At 40.4% G+C, this 15,569-nt stretch overlaps 2 protein-coding genes across 15 annotated transcripts in view; both read left to right on the forward strand.

Annotated features, from left to right (window-relative positions):
- Nucleotides 1–9,702, forward strand: part of CCP110 (centriolar coiled-coil protein 110) — a 31,759-nt gene extending 22,057 nt beyond the window's left edge. For 4 of the 13 annotated variants that reach the window (XM_063700004.1, XM_055365375.2, XM_063700002.1 and 1 more), the window contains 8 exons: nucleotides 1,081–1,182; nucleotides 1,378–1,494; nucleotides 2,097–2,170; nucleotides 2,692–2,754; nucleotides 4,240–4,299; nucleotides 4,800–4,885; nucleotides 6,464–6,581; nucleotides 7,483–9,702. In XM_063700004.1, the coding sequence (XP_063556074.1) occupies nucleotides 1,081–1,182; nucleotides 1,378–1,494; nucleotides 2,097–2,170; nucleotides 2,692–2,754; nucleotides 4,240–4,299; nucleotides 4,800–4,885; nucleotides 6,464–6,581; nucleotides 7,483–7,558 (696 nt within the window). In that variant the 3' untranslated portion in view covers nucleotides 7,559–9,702. The remainder of the gene's footprint in view (nucleotides 1–1,080; nucleotides 1,183–1,377; nucleotides 1,495–2,096; nucleotides 2,171–2,691; nucleotides 2,755–4,239; nucleotides 4,300–4,799; nucleotides 4,886–6,463; nucleotides 6,582–7,482) is intronic. The other 9 variants (XM_004057284.3, XM_063700006.1, XM_019012760.3 and 6 more) reach the window with 6 other exon arrangements.
- Nucleotides 9,703–11,608: 1,906 nt separating this feature from the next.
- VPS35L (VPS35 endosomal protein sorting factor like) overlaps nucleotides 11,609–15,569 on the forward strand; it is a 145,393-nt gene continuing 141,432 nt past the window's right edge. Inside the window, exon 1 of one of the 2 annotated variants that reach the window (XM_004057286.5) lies at nucleotides 11,609–12,035. In XM_004057286.5, the coding sequence (XP_004057334.4) occupies nucleotides 11,752–12,035 (284 nt within the window). In that variant the 5' untranslated portion in view covers nucleotides 11,609–11,751. The remainder of the gene's footprint in view (nucleotides 12,036–15,569) is intronic. The other variant, XM_055365380.2, reaches the window with a different exon arrangement.

Below are 15,569 nucleotides of genomic sequence, written 5' to 3' on the forward strand. Positions count from 1 at the left end.
GCCGCTCTGGGAGTATCTGTCTTATGCGGTTGAGATAAGGACTAAAATATGCCCTGGTCTCCTGCAGTACCCTCAGGCTTACTAGGATTGGGAAACTCCACCCTGGTAAATTTGTGGTCGGACCAGTTCTCTGCTCTCGAACCCTGTTTCCTTTTGTTTAAGATGTTTATCAAGACAATACGTGCACAGCTGAACATAGACCCTTATCAGTAGTTCTGATTTTGCCCTTGTCCTGTTTCCTCAGAAGCATGTGATCTTTGTTCTCCTTTTTGCCCTTTGAAGCATGTGATCTTTGTGACCTACTCCCTGTTCTTGCACCCCCTCCCCTTTTGAAATCCTTAATAAAACTTGCTGGCTTTAAGGCTCAGGTGGGCATCATGGTCCTACCGATATGTGATGTCCCCCTCGGAGGCCCAGCAGTAAAATTCCTCTCTTTGTACTCTTTCTCTTTATTTCTCATCCGGCTGACACTTATGAAAAATAGAAAGAACCTACGTTGAAATATTGGGGGCTGGTTCCCCCAATAATTGTTAATCTTTCTCAGATAATATTATGAATAACATGTAAATGAAGCAGTTTGTGTGTTTTTGACTTGCTTGAAAGTGAGTGGTTTGACTTCTGATAAGTAATAGTTTTATTTATGTTCTTAGTACAGTCGGTCCTCTATCTCTGGGTTCCACATCTGTGGGTTCAACCAACCATGGATCAAAAATAATTCAGAAAAAACAAATGATGGTTGTGTCTGTACTGAACATGTACAAATTTTTTTTCCTTGTCATTATTTCCTAAACAATATAACAACTATTTACATAGCATGTACATTTATTAGGTATTTTAACCAATCTAGAGATGATTTAAAGTATATGGGAGATGTGCTTAGGTTATATGCAGATAACTAGTTTATATAAGGGACTCCAGCATCCTTGGATTTTGGTATCTGAGGGATTCATGGAACCAGTCCCCCACAGATACTGACGAAAGACTGTAATTTTGGATTGACTGAGAAAAAGAAAAAAGCAAACTCCAGTGATCACAAATCTTTCTAGAAAAATGTTTTTGAAGGAGCATTTCGTTTTTCAGGATACTATGGAATTCATAAGAAGTTTTCAGTCAGAAGCACCATTAAAGAGAGGCATTGTTTCAGCTCAAGATGCTTCACTTCAGGAAAGAGTGTTAGCTCAGGTAAATACATGGATCCTGAAGGCTTTTAAGACATGGACATATTATATTTCTCCTTTTTTATTTAATCACTGAAAATAGGTTTCAATGAAAACTATTTTAATCTTTTTCTGTAAATAAGTGTACATGGTATATAGTATTCCTGAACTCTAACCTCATCTTTTAAATGTATACAATATTTTCTTCTCTTGTGCCTAGTTGCGAGCTGCCTTGTATGGTATTCATGACATATTCTTTGTAATGGATGCAGCTGAAAGAATGTCTATTCTACATCATGATCGAGAAGTTCGCAAAGAGAAAATGCTCAGGCAAATGGTATGTTATATGATTTCTAATGAATAGAGTTCTTCTGGGTTTAGGGTAATTGATACTAAATGTCAGTTTTGGTTGACTTCAGCACCCTTCTGATAATTCTTAAGCAGAAGTAATTCCTGGAATTACTAGCAGCATTTAAATCTGTAGACAGATTTAAAAGAATTACATCATTTAAGAATTACATATTGTTTTCTGATTGATTTTAGAGTTGAAGCTTTGAATGTTTTGCTCAGATGGCTTATACAATCTATCAGCTGCTCCTGATTGAATTTCCTTGAATTCAATTATAATGTGGGTTTTGCTTTTTTTGAAATCTGAGTTAGAAAACAGGCTCCAAGTTAATTTGAAGTATATCAGAGTATGTGATTTGAATCAGTTATCTTAGTGTGATTGGCAAAGGAAAAGCAAGCAAAATTTACATAATTCTAATTATTTAATTCTTAGAATTAGACTGCTTCAAAAATACAAAACAAGATGATTTAACTAAATTAAGAATGTTAGTAGAGAGAAGCTTTTCCAGGCAATTTGGGATTATAATATATTATAATATAGTGGTATTAATTGGTTCCAGTAGAGTTTGACGTTACTTTTGTACATTAAAGGATAAAATGAAAAGTCCACGAGTGGCTCTTTCAGCTGCAACACAGAAGTCTCTTGATAGGAAGAAATACATGAAGTAAGTTTTTTGTATCATGTCATGTTAGTTATCAAACCAATTAATTTTAGTCATCTGTTGGTCTATTTGCATATTTAAATTTAGAAATAAAGAGTTAATTTTTCTGCAGTTGAGCTGATAGAAATCCCCTTTATATAAAGAAATTTATTAAAATCAGGTGCTAAAATCTCATTTCATCTTAGATGAATTTATTTACTAAATTTGACAACATTCAACTCATATAACTGATAGCTGGTCAATCTTAAAAACAGTTAATCTTTATATTCAGTGCCTAAATATATTCCTTTTCTGATGTCCTAAAGGTTTCTTGGGAATAAAGACTTAATGGGAAAAATATCTTAATAACTTTTTAAAAAAATTCTTCTTTCTTGAATGCAGTCTTTAATATGCTTAGTACAGGTCTTCCAGTAGTACACCAGCTTCTAAATGATGATTTGTTTCTGTCATCCTGTATTACATTTGTAAGCATGTTTTCTTCCCTTCTCTAAATACATTATGTCCTTATTTTTATATTGTGTTAGAGCTGCTGAAATGGGAATGCCAAATAAGAAATTTCTGGTTAAACAAAATCCTTCTGAAACAAGGTGAGAAAAATCACTTAGTCTTAATGAGAGGCTTTTTGTTTTTTATAGAAAAAAAAAATTGGCTGGGCACGGTGGCTCACGCCTGTAATCCCAGAACTTTGGGAGGCCAAGACAGATGGATCACCTGAGGTCGGGAGTTTGAGACCAGCCTGACCAACATGGAAAACCCCATCTCTACTAAAAATACAAAATTAGCTGGGTGTGGTGGCACATGCCTGTAATCCCAGCTACTCAAGAGGCTGAGGCAGGAGAATCGCTTGAACCCGGGAGGCAGAGGTTGCAGTGAGCCAAGATTGTGCCATTGCACTCCAGCCTGGGCAACAAGAGTGAAACTCTATCTCAAAAAAAAAAAAAAGTTAAAAAATTAAAATTTAAATCCCAAACTTCATTTTTGTTGACTTTGTTCTACTTGACATCAGTAGAGCACTTCTTGCTGAATTGGGTCGTGGGTCGTCCTCAGGCTCAAGATTCATACCAATACCTGGCCATATACCTGGTCACATGTCAGACCAGATGTGCCTGGAGCTTTTGTAGGACATGCTATCTGTGGTAGAAATTTTGAGGATGATATGTCTTGAGTTCAGTTAGACAGTCCAGAGGATCTTTGATACTTATTTAAAAACCTTAGAAACTAACTTAAGCTGGGCTGGGAGCAGTGGCTCATGCTTGTTATCCTAGCACTCTGGGAGGGTGAGGTGGGTGGATCACGAGGTCAGGAGTTCAAGACCAGCCTGGCCAAGATGGTGAAACCCTGTCTCTATTAAAAATACAAAAATAAAAGTTACAAAAATAAAAGATACAAAAAGCCGGGTATGATGGCGCGTGCCTGCTCAGCTACTCAGGAGGCTGAGGCAGGAGAATTGTTTGAACCTGGGAGGCGGAGGTTGCAGTGAGCCAAGACTGCACCCCTGTACTCCATCCTGGGCGACAGAGCAAGGGTCCATCTCAAAAAAAAGCTAACTTAAGCTGGGCACAGTGGCATGCTCCTATGGTCCCAGGTACTCGGGAGGCTGAGGCAGGAGGATAGCTTAAGCCCAGAAATTCAAACCAGTACGGGTAACATAGTAAGACCCATCTCAAAAAAAAAAATAAATAAAAAATAAAGCTAAAAAGCGAACTTTAATATTTCTGACCTGTTTTTTACTCCTGTAAAATGAGAGTGATACTTTCTTCTCTCACTGGTTTGAAGGGAGAAGTTAGCTTTTGTAAAGCATATGTATAAGAAAATTATCTAAAAGCACAAGGGTTAGTCTATATGTTGGACATTTCTTTGCTGATAAAAACCTAAGGTTTGGACTCTTAGCAAAATACAAGTATCATATTAATATGCTTTAGTCGATTTGCTCTGATTTGTGGTAATATATAGGCCATATTATTGCATAGTTGACCTTTACCTTACAGTCGTCATCTTTCATCCGTTGAAAGAAAATGGGAAAAAATGGAATTTAACCTATTAAATTAATTTTTCATTTAATTTGTCAACAGAGTCCTTCAGCCAAACCAAGGACAGAATGCACCTGTTCATAGGCTACTTAGTAGACAAGGGTAAGAATGCCACACACGGGTATTGAAAACTACGGAAACCAAGATTAGATTTGAGAGGGAAAAATAAATCTAGTGTTCTTTATGTAAAGGATAATGGTTTTTCAATGGGATTTTTTTTCTTTATAGCATTGGGAAAGATATTTTAAAGTTTTGTCTTCAAATGTAACCCTCTTGGTGTACTGTTGTGTATTCTAATTACTGTCTTATGTTGGGATGTTTTTACTTTTCATTTCATACCATTTTACTCATAAAGTATTTTAAATATCCATATAGTAAGTTCAGCATCACCGAAGTGATTCTCCAACAGAGTATGACTCGTGCTTATAGTCTCCTGCTGAAGCCAGAGTTTAGCTTTCCTTACTGTGCGCATGCATGAGACTTCAGTTCTTTTCAAGCTTATTTGTGCTTTGGACAGTTGATGCAATGTGATTGCTTTCTTTGAATTTTGAACATTTAGACCTTAATGCCAGTGACTTATTAATTTTTTTATATTCAATTAGAACCCCTAAGACATCAGTGAAGGGGGTTGTGCAAAATAGACAGAAGCCTTCACAGAGCAGAGTGCCTAACAGAGTGCCTGTTTCAGGTTTGTAGAAAATAAATTCCTGAAGCCCATTCAATAGAAGGAAGTGCACAAGCTGCCCCATAACTCAGGCCATAGAAGTGGAATAGATTGTCTTTCCTTGCCACCATAATTTTGGCATATTCACAGTCATCTTATTAGTGTTCTTTGGTCTTAGCATTGTATGGCAGTCAGGAAGTCTTAGTAAAAGTGTGATTCCAGTCTTCATTTCTATAATATTTCTATGGAAAGCACCTTGTATTTTTCATTCTGAAAAAATTGTAGAATTTGCCATGCTTAATTCAGAAAACCTTTTAATTTAATGAATAAAAGATAATGATCATCTCTGGTGCTAACTCTGTGCATTGTCTGTTCAGCTTGGGGAAGTGTATCTGCACATAAGGGGATAAAACTTTCTCCCTCAGACTATAAGATCACATGTGAATATGCCAGTGGGAGGAGGGCTTCATATTTTGCTCAGTCCAAAGCTTGAGCTAAATCTCTCCTTATGTTCATTATTTGAGGATTAAGAGCTAAACTAAAAACTGTATTTTAAAATTCTGTTTATGGTGGCAAGAAGACAAACTCATTCTTGAGCAAATTCAAAGCTCTTAACCAAATGCTTTAATATTTTTTAGGTATCTTTGTTAAGACACTTTGATTAAGCTCACTTAAAAATTATGTGATCCATTTAAAAATACTTTCCAAATGTTGTGCTTTAACTATACTGCTTTCTAGACATTTACAACAAACCTAAATTAATCACCAGGCATTGAAGATTAAACCTTTAATCAATTTTAATCTTTCCATTAATATACAATTAGGCAAATTTTAGAGCTTTATTACTAAGTGATTTCCTTCAAATTAGGAGGGAACAAGCTATTGATTGTAACTTTGAAATGATGGCTGACCTCTTGTATGTATGTAGTGAATGTAATTCATAGTGTCACACATATATAGGATAATTTAAAAGATCATCTTTGGAAATCACTGTGAGTGACAGTTAATGGAATTGTCTTAAAGGATTACATAGCTGAAGATACTGTTTACTCCAGAGGCAGTCAGAATAAGCTAGTTTGAAAGATAACCATTTGAAAGGACTCAGACCAAACACCAAACCTGTGGAATTTTAAGACATTTTCTGTTTTTCTCATGTTAGTATTCTATATTGCACTGAAACTTAGCAAGTTGGAAAATCATTGAGGAATTAGTATTGTTTTGCCTGATACCAATTTGCCACAGTGACTACTCTCCATGTTCTTTTCTCATGCATTTCATCTCCACTATTTGTCACTTGTGAACTTATAAGCAAAATAGCAAGTACTGTTTTTATTCAGCAATACTCAACAGTATAAAGGATGTATAGTCAGTCATTGATGAAGTTAGTAACATACAATGAAGTTCATTATTTTGAACTATTGAGGTTAAATTGCATTGCAACATAATTATTAATACAAATGAACTTAACCCTTGAATTAATATGTATCTAAACAAGTACAAAAGTCTGTTGCTGTTGTTTTCTAAAGATTTACTTATATGAGTGCATATTTAGACAATTGAAAGAAACTAAATAATTGTGTTCTTTTTTTTTTTTTGAGACAGAGTCTCGTTCTGTTGCCCAGGCTGGAGTGCATTGGTGTGATCTTGGCTCACTGCAATCTCCACCTCCCGGGTTCAAGCCATTCTTCTGCCTGAGCCTCCCGAGTAGCTGGAATTACAGGCGCGTGCCACCATGCCCAGCTAATTTCTTGTATTTTTAGTAGAGATGGGGTTTTACCATATTGGCCAGGCTAGTCTCGAACGCCTGACCTCAGGTGATCCGCCCACCTCGCCCTCCCAGAGCTCTGGGATTACAGGTGTAAGCCACCGCGTCCAGCCAGAATTGTATTCTTTTATATAAACTGAGAGTTTGGGATATTGGCTGGTTAAAATGCTAACTATGAATCTGAACACAGGAACCCACTGTCGCTCTTGAAAAGATTACTCTTTCCTGCTTAGAGTTTTAATGGTCTGAATTATGTTTTAAACAAATTTGAAATTATGTTTTGATTTGCTCTAAATGGAGGCAAATCCTTTGTTAAGCAATTTATAGAAAACTAACTTTTGTTATGATAGAATATCATACTCTTAGACTGAAGTAGAATTCTAAAATGTTAAAGTATGCTGCAAAGCATTTAGTTATTTATAGTTTTACAAACCTAAATTGCAATCTCTGATGTTATCGTAAGTGATCTTTGACTTACGGTTTTAAAACACATTTCTTCATTTGATGTTTTGTGCTTGACTAGAGTTTATATAGTGAAATTCAGAAACCACTAATCAAAGCAGAGTAGGAGGTGGTCATGCAAAATGGTTAAGTAAAATAACACATCAGGTGGAACTGGGTTATCAGAGTTCTTACTTCTAGCTCTGTTCCTTAGGCAACTGCTCTCCTATGCCTCAGTTTTATTACCCTTAAAATGGTCATAACAATTTCTACCTCAGGATGATTCATATAAGGATTAAATATGATAATGTATATTGCCTAGCTCAGTGTTTGTTCCAGAGTAAAAACTCATTAAATTGTATCATTATAGAAAACCTCCCATTGAGAAGTAATACTGGTTTTGCTCTATTTTTAGGAGTATATGCAGGAAAAATCCAAAGAAAGCGGCCAAATGTTGCGACAATTTAAGAAGACAACATTCATTAGGATAAAATGGGGGGAAGGATTATTATTCATGTTATTTTCCCTGCCCAAGACTTTATTTAACCCTGGACTCCGTTTACACAGACAAAGTGACATCAGAAGGCTGAGCACTTATCTGGATCATTTGGTCAGTTTGGTAATTCCTGCTCCACACCCCTATTTTCCTCTTAATAATACGTTTGGGTGAAGACAAATTAGTGTTTAGTAATTGCATCATCTCTGTGCTTACCTATACAAACATAAGTTTATTTTATATGCCCAGATGTCTACAGAGACCCTTTTTGTAAACGTCAAGGACATTTGGATTTACTTTTACAGAATATTGAAAAGATAAGACAAATTATAAATAAGTTCTAAAACATAAATTTAATTCATCTCTGCATAGTGATTTTTGAATTTGATTCAAAGGGAAATTATTGCAGAAGAATGCCTTTCCCTCATTTTATAACTTTAAAAACTTGGATTAACTGCTCAATGTCCACATTCTTTGACTTACAGTATAACCAGGTAGCCAATTGTGGCCCACTAAAATCTACAGAAGTTAATTTGGGTCACCATTTTGGTCAGAAGCATACATTCCTGTCAGATAACTAGTTGTCTGACAGAAATGTTAGGCTTCATATATGTTACCCCAGTACTGTTAGAAACATTTGTACTAGGTTATAAGATCTTTCTGTGATGGGTAACAAATTTGGGGAAGACAGCACAATCTTCTTGAATGTAGCTCTTGGGAATGCATTATTACATCCATTTCTGTAACATAATAATACGTTGCATGCAGTTATATTTTCTATTTAGTCTGTATATTTTGTTCTTCATAGTCTGTTTTTTCTAGCATGCTTGATTTAGGAGAGAATAAAGGGCTATATAATAATAAATCCAGATTTCAGGATAAGAATATTGCCTGGTTAAAATTCTGCATTGCTTAAAGACACCCATGTTTAAGATTTTTCATCACTAACATATCCATTAAAAGTATCAACTGGCCAGGCAGGGTGGCTCACGCCTGTACTCCCAGCATTTTGTGAAGCCAAGGTGGATGGATCACCTGAGGTCAGGAGTTTGAGACCAGCCTGACCAAACATGGCGAAACCTCATCTGTACTGAAAATACAAAAATTAGTCAGGCATGGTGGTGCATGCCTGTAGTTCCAGCTACTTGGGAGGCTGAGACAGGCGAATTGCTTGAACCTGGGAGGCAGAGGTTGCAGTGAGCTGAGACTGTGCCATTGCACTCCAGTCTGGTTAACAGAGCGAGACACTGTCTCAGAAAAAAAAAAAAATAGTATCAACCAACAAATGTTACCAAAATAACGTGACTTCATGAGGGAGAATGTCACTATTAATTTATCATACCATTTCCAAAAAGGGCTTTGTGCTTTTCACATAAAATTGAGACAGTGTATATTTAATCTAATTTAAATTTTAAAGAGATACTGGTTATTTTGAAAATGCAGCCTATATATATTCTTAATATCCTTTTAAGAATATGGAGATGAAGATTGTTTTCTCCAATTTTCTGTGCCATTTTAAATTTAACTTTGACATCCAGCTATAGACAGAAATAGTAAGCCACCCTGGGTGTAAACTTGATTTTCTTTATTGAGATGTATCATGTATTGAATGAGTGAACCAGAAAATTAGAAGATGGTCAAAAAAAGTCCAAGTTACCAATTTTTTAAAATTTATAGGCAAAGTATCAAATTGTCTTCTTAATATGATAAACTGTGCTTTATCATTCTGAAAACTCAGGATACAGCTTATTCATAGCATTGTGGGTCTCTCCAGTAAGAAAGATGCTAAAAGTTTTGTGCACTTTTTGTGTGTGTAATGCAAATTAGTTAAAACAAATAGTATGTTTTGGAGAAAGTTAAAACTAGCTTTAGAGTAAGGATGAGAAACTTGAGTGTGTTTTTAGTTTAAAGATAAAAGCCTGTGTTTTACACATTCTTTTTTGGTGTTCATAGCTTTTTCTCATACAGGTGCCAGACACTGTTTGTGCTTTTGATGGATTTTTATTTATATACTTTTTTGCTTATTTTTACTTTGAGTGGAATGTTCATTAATGTAAATTGTATTTATTTTTATACTTTTATTTTCACTAGTTTTGCTTCTAGGCAAAAAGCAAAATAAACTTTTCATCTTAAAGAAAATCTAGTTTGTTTTTATTTACCAGGGGAAGGACTATTAAGAAATAGTCCGGGCATGGTGGCTCATGCCTGTAATTCTAGCACTTTGGGAGGCCAAGGTGGGTGGATCATGAGATCAGGAGTTTGAGATCAGCCTGACTAACATGGTGAAACCCCGTCTCTACTAAAAATACAAAATTAGCTGGGCGTAGTGGTGCATGCCTGTAGTTCCAGCCACTTGGGAGGCTGAAGCAGGAGAATCGCCTGAGCCTGGGATGGGGAGGCTATAGTGAGCCGAGATTGTGCCACTGCACTGCAGCCTGGGTGACAGAGCAAGACTCCATCTCAAAACAAAACAAAAAAGAAATCGATATTAGCCAGGCATGGTGGTTCACATCTGTAGTCCTAGGTACGCTGGAGGCTGAGGCAGGAGGATCACTTGAGCCCAGGAGTTACAGGCGGCAGTGAGCTATAATCGCACCACTGCACTCCAGCCTGAATGAGACTTTGTCTCCAAAACAAAAAAAAAGAAACAGATATTGAAAAGTATTAGGCCAAAACAAATATTGTATATAATCATTCTTTACAATTACAAGTTCCATGAAAGATATATCTCATTATTTAATATGTCCCCTGGGCCAGGTGCAGTGGCTCACGCCTGTAATCCCAACACTGGGAGGCCAAGGCGGGAGGATCACCTGAGGTCGGGAGTTTGAGACCAGCCTGGCCAACATGGTGAAACCCCGTCTCTACTAAAAGTTGGACTTTTCAGAAGGTAAAACTCAGGCTGGAAATGTCTTAACTTATTAAGAGATAGAAGCCTGCTAAGGGAAGGAGAGGGAGAAAAGAGAATGCGAAGGTTGAAGCTCACATCAAAGCTGTTAATTTGCACAACTTTAAGAATCCTCCTCTTGTTACTGCCTAATCATGCAGTGTGAGCCTAGGAAAAGGCTCCTCACCTTGACCTCTTATTGAGATGTTGCATGTGATAACATGCATGGCTGTATGAGAAGAGCTCCTCGCTTTCCCTTGGCCACCCTTTAACCCTTGTTCACTTCCAGTGTTGGGAATAGCAGGTATGAGTGGATATACTTTCCTACTCATACTGAGCTGAACACTGGAGGGCCCGTTCTGAAGATGATCCTTTTCCCTGTCATAGGTCACCATCTCATGAACAACCACAGACCACCACCCCCGAATGAAAAGTAAGAGTTATAAAAACATTGAATGCTTTCTCTCTAAGGGACCATAATGGATATCTAAGTAAGTTACAAAAGTAATAATTTTTTTAAAAAAATTTTTTGAGACGGAGTTTCGCTCTTGTAGCCCAGGCTGGAGTGCAATGGCGCAATCTCGGCTCACTGCAACCTCCGCCTCCCGGGTTGGAGCAATTCTCCTGCCTCAGCCTCTCGAGTAGCTGGGATTACAGGCGCCCGCCACCATACCCAACTAGTTTTTGTATTTTTTAGTAGAGACGGGGTTTCACCATGTTGGCCAGGCTGGTCCCGAACTCCTGACATCAGGTGACCCACCCGCCTCGGCCTCCCGAAGTTCTGGGATCATAGGCCTGAGCCACCGCTCCTGGCCTAAAATAATTTTTAAAAACGTTCTGTGGTCGAAATGGATATCCACCTTCCTAGAAACACTGCTTTGCCAAGTTGGACGAAATGCGAACCCTAATTTCCCCACGTGCATTAGCTGTAGTCAATCATATTAGATCTAGGGCAGCCCTCGGTTGCTAGTCGTGGGAAGGGCATTCTGCAAGTGCCTAAAACCGCCCGCAAAGCAGTGGGTAAAGCAGCGACCTAGAGGGGGCATGGCTGTCCCACGCCAAACAGCGTATTAGCCGCAAATCCAGGTACTGGCTGAACCTCAGTTTGCGTCTTCGCTCCGCCGCCTTCTGGAGTCCTTTCTGCCCCTAGAGGACGCAGGTGGGCTAAGCAGCAGTCATGCCCTTTACCATCATGACGCCCGCAGGCGGGACCCCCCGGCACTGTAGACAGCTGCCCTTTACAATCATGACTCATAGAAACTACGGCACTCTGGCCGTGGCCGACGTTGCTCCTCCGAAGCATGGCGCCGGCGGAAGTTGTAACCCACGCTGTCCGGAGCGGGGAGCTGCCCCTCACAAGCATGGCGTCAGCTGAAAATGAAGCCTGTGCTGTGCGGAGCGTCGCCTGCCCCTCACAAGCATGGCGTCTGCAGAAGGTGCTGTGCGGCCGCTGCGGGGCGGGCAGCTGCCCTTCACAAACATGGCGGCAGAGGGGTGCGGGGCGTGGCGGGGTAAGGATGGGAAGCCGAGCAGACGGCCCCAGAACCAGTGGTCATGTGACTGGGAAGATGGCCGTCTTTCCTTGGTAAGGAAGCAGCGGCGGGTGGGCTTTGGAGAGGGGCTGTCCTTACTTGTGATGGGGTCGGCCTGGGTCTGAGAGTGTGAATTCCTCTCTGTCGGGTTCTGGTAGTCGACCGGCCACCCCCAAGTTGTCTTGACCGTAGAATCCCTGGCCGCTACCGCGGTCCAGCGGAGCAATCTGAAGCCAGACTGGCGGGTTCTTGGTTCTCTCCCAGTCTGCTGCCTCTCTGCGCCTTCCACGGGTGCCTGTCCATTCATTCCCTAAAGAAAACTTGAGTTTCCAGGCTTCCGCGTCCCCAGAAGTTGGCACGGGTACTGGGGTCGCTGGATGAGGGTAATGGTGGACTCAGCTTTAAGTCTGGACGAGTCGGGAGATCTGGCTGTTGGTCAGTTTCCTCAGCTCCTCTGTTCATCTGGAGACTTGCTTTTCTCATCTGTAAAATGGCCGCCATTCATCCTACCCTAGGCACAGCCCTCAGACTTATTCCTTGGCCTCAAGGAGCTGACAGTATAATGGAGCAGACGCACAGTAGAGGGATGTCTAAAGAAGGCATTCGGATGAGGCACCAAGAAGGGAGTGATTATCCCCACCAGGGGGCTAGGGGAAGGCTTCAGAGAGGAGGAGTTAAATTGGGTCTTGGAGGATGAATAGGAGTTCACCATAGGGAGGGCGTGGAGTGTGCCTGGTTGGCAGGCCCGTAGGTCCCTTGTGGTTGGAGTAGCTAGGAATGAGTGACGAAGCTTCAGGGTTCAGCAGGTGGTATGTGTGTGAGTGAAGAACTTGAGGAAGTTGTGTTGTTGATGATAGTGGGATTTGGGGACGGGGAATCTCTCCTGCATCTCAGAAAGCGAGATAATTTACTTTCTCTTCAAATGATGTGAAGTAGCTTAGATTAAATGAGCAAATGAAAGACTTTAGAAATAATCAGGTACAACTTTCTGCTTTTGAGCTTGATAAACAGTTCCTTTTGTCTTATTCCTTTCATTTGCCCAACACTTAAGAGACTGCTTCCTTGACAGGCTACATCAGCATTGAATGCCTCTGAGCACTTCCACACCCTGAGTTTTTTTTTTTTCAGTTAATAGTCATGCTGGCTGGGTATGGTGGCTCACGCCTGTAATCCCAGCACTTTGGGAGGCCGAGGCTGGCGGATCACCTGGAGGTCAGGGGTTCGAGACCAGCCTGGCCAACATGGCGAAACCTAATCTCTACTAAAAATACAAAAATTAGCTGGGCTAAATTAGTGATGGCACGCACCTGTAATCCCAGCTACTTGGGAGGGTGAGGCAGGAGAGTCGCTTGAACCTGGGAGGCGGAAGCTGGAGTGAACCGAGATCATGCCACTGCACTGCAGCCTGGGCAACAGAGTGAGGCTCTGTCTCAAAAAAATAATAATAAAAAATGAAAAAGTCATGCTGGCTTAACCAAAAAGCTAACCAAAAACATGAGAAACATTTGACTTCAGTGGATTTATCTGAAGTTTGCAATCAGAAAATCCAGGAAGATGCTGTCTTAATCTCTGCATCCCAGTATATTTCTACCTTTGGAATTTTAATTTTATATTACAAGCAGGCAAACAGGTGCCATAACGCTTTTAGTATTTAGGATCTCTATAGTTCCTAATCTGGCCGTGCTCTAAATATTTTGTTGTTGTTGTTTTTGTTGAGACGGAGTCTCACCCAGGCTTGAGTGCAGTGGCGTGATCTTGGCTCACCGCAACCTCCGCCTCCCAGTTCAAGTGATTCTTTGCCTCATTCTCCCGAGTAGCTGGGTTTACAGGCGATGCCACCACGCCAGGCTACTTTTTGTATTTTTAGTAGAGATGGTGTTTCATCATGTTGGCCAGGCTGGTCTCGAACTCCTCACCTTAAGTGATCCGCCCACCTCGGGTTCCGAAAGTGCTGGGATTACAGGCGTGAGCTACCACACCCGGCCCGTGCTCTGAACATTTCTTTTTGAAGTATGCATTCATCTTTCAGTTTCCCTAATAGACTTCTTGCTCCTTAAAAGTTAAAAGGACTGGCTGGGCGCGGTCACTCATGCCTGTAATCCCAGCACTTTGGGAGGCTGAGGCAGGCGGACCACCTGAGGTCAGGAGTTCCAAGACCAGCCTGCCCAACATGGTGAAAGCCCGTCTCTACAAAAATACAAAAAGTAGCCAGGCATGACGGCAGGTTCCTGTAATCCCAGCTACTTGGGAGGCTGAAGTGGGAGAATCGCTTGATCCCGGGAGAATCACTTGATCCCAGGAGGCGGAGGTTGCAGTGAGCCGAGATCGTGCCATTGCACTCCAGCCTGAGCTACTAATCGAGACTCCGTCTCAAAAAAAAAAAAAGTTAAAGGGACTGAGTTTTGTCCATCTTTGTATGTGGAGCCTAGAACATAATGGTGAGTGCTGAATAATATTTATGAATGAATGAGGAAACTGAGGAGGACTGCAGAGGAGAAATGAGTTTCTGTCATTAAATTTACATTTATCAAGTCCTTATTTTCTGTCAGACATCACTCGTAAAGTGCATAACATGTAACATCATTAGGTTCTTATAACAACCCCATGTTTCGGAGGAAGAAATAGAGGCAGAGAGATGAAGCAGTTTACTTAAATTAGCCCCACAAGGGATAGCTGAGGTTTGGAAGCCAGAGGCTATGATAGTAATCATCCTCATCAGCTGGACTTCAAATCTATATCCTGGGCTGAGGTTTCTGGCTTGCGGGGTTCCCCAAATCCCACTGCCTTGTCATGGGTCTCCCCAGGAATGCCTCTTTTTACCCACAGTTTTTGCTATCCCTGCTATATTTTGGCCTGGCTAGGAGATGAGATGTCCTGTATACCCTAGATCACATTTTCCGTTTAATCCTGTGGTTATAGCACACTTGGAAATACCACCCTTTGGACCGGGCAAGGTGGCTCATGCCTCTAATCCCAGCACTTTGGGAGGCTGAGGTGGGTGGATCACTTGATGTCCGGAGTTCAAGACCAGCCTGACCAACATAGTGAAACCCTGTCTCTACTAGAAAAAAAAAAAAATTCCTCAGGCGTGGTGACGGGTGCCTGCAGTCCCAGCTAGTCCAGAGGCTGAGGCAGGAGAATTGCTTGAACCCAGGAGGCAGAGGTTGCAGTGAGCTGAGATCGCGCCACTGCACTCCAGCCTGGATGACACAGTGAGACTCCATCTCAAAAAAAAAAAAAAAAAACAACCCTTGGAGTCAGAATCTCTACATCATTTTAAGTTTTTTTATGTGTAGCGGTGAAGGGGGCTGGGTAATATTGTGATTGTGGAAGAAAAAGCTGTGTGGTCCGATTATGTGATTAGTAACCAAAAACTTATTTGAGAATTAAAATAGTTGAGCAAAGCATTTAGTGGATTTTGGTGTTTCCAGTATAAGGAGATTAATTTGGTTAATCATAGTGGGATTTCTGTGTATCCATATTATCAGAGGTAAATAATTTAAAAATAGGCCATTGTCAACCTTTAATGTGCATATAAACCACCTGAGGATTTAGTTAAAATGCAGATCTGATTCTGTAGGCCTGGG

The sequence above is a fragment of the Gorilla gorilla genome, chromosome 18, assembly GCF_029281585.2.
Source record: "Gorilla gorilla gorilla isolate KB3781 chromosome 18, NHGRI_mGorGor1-v2.1_pri, whole genome shotgun sequence".
NCBI classification, from domain to species: domain Eukaryota; kingdom Metazoa; phylum Chordata; class Mammalia; order Primates; family Hominidae; genus Gorilla; species Gorilla gorilla.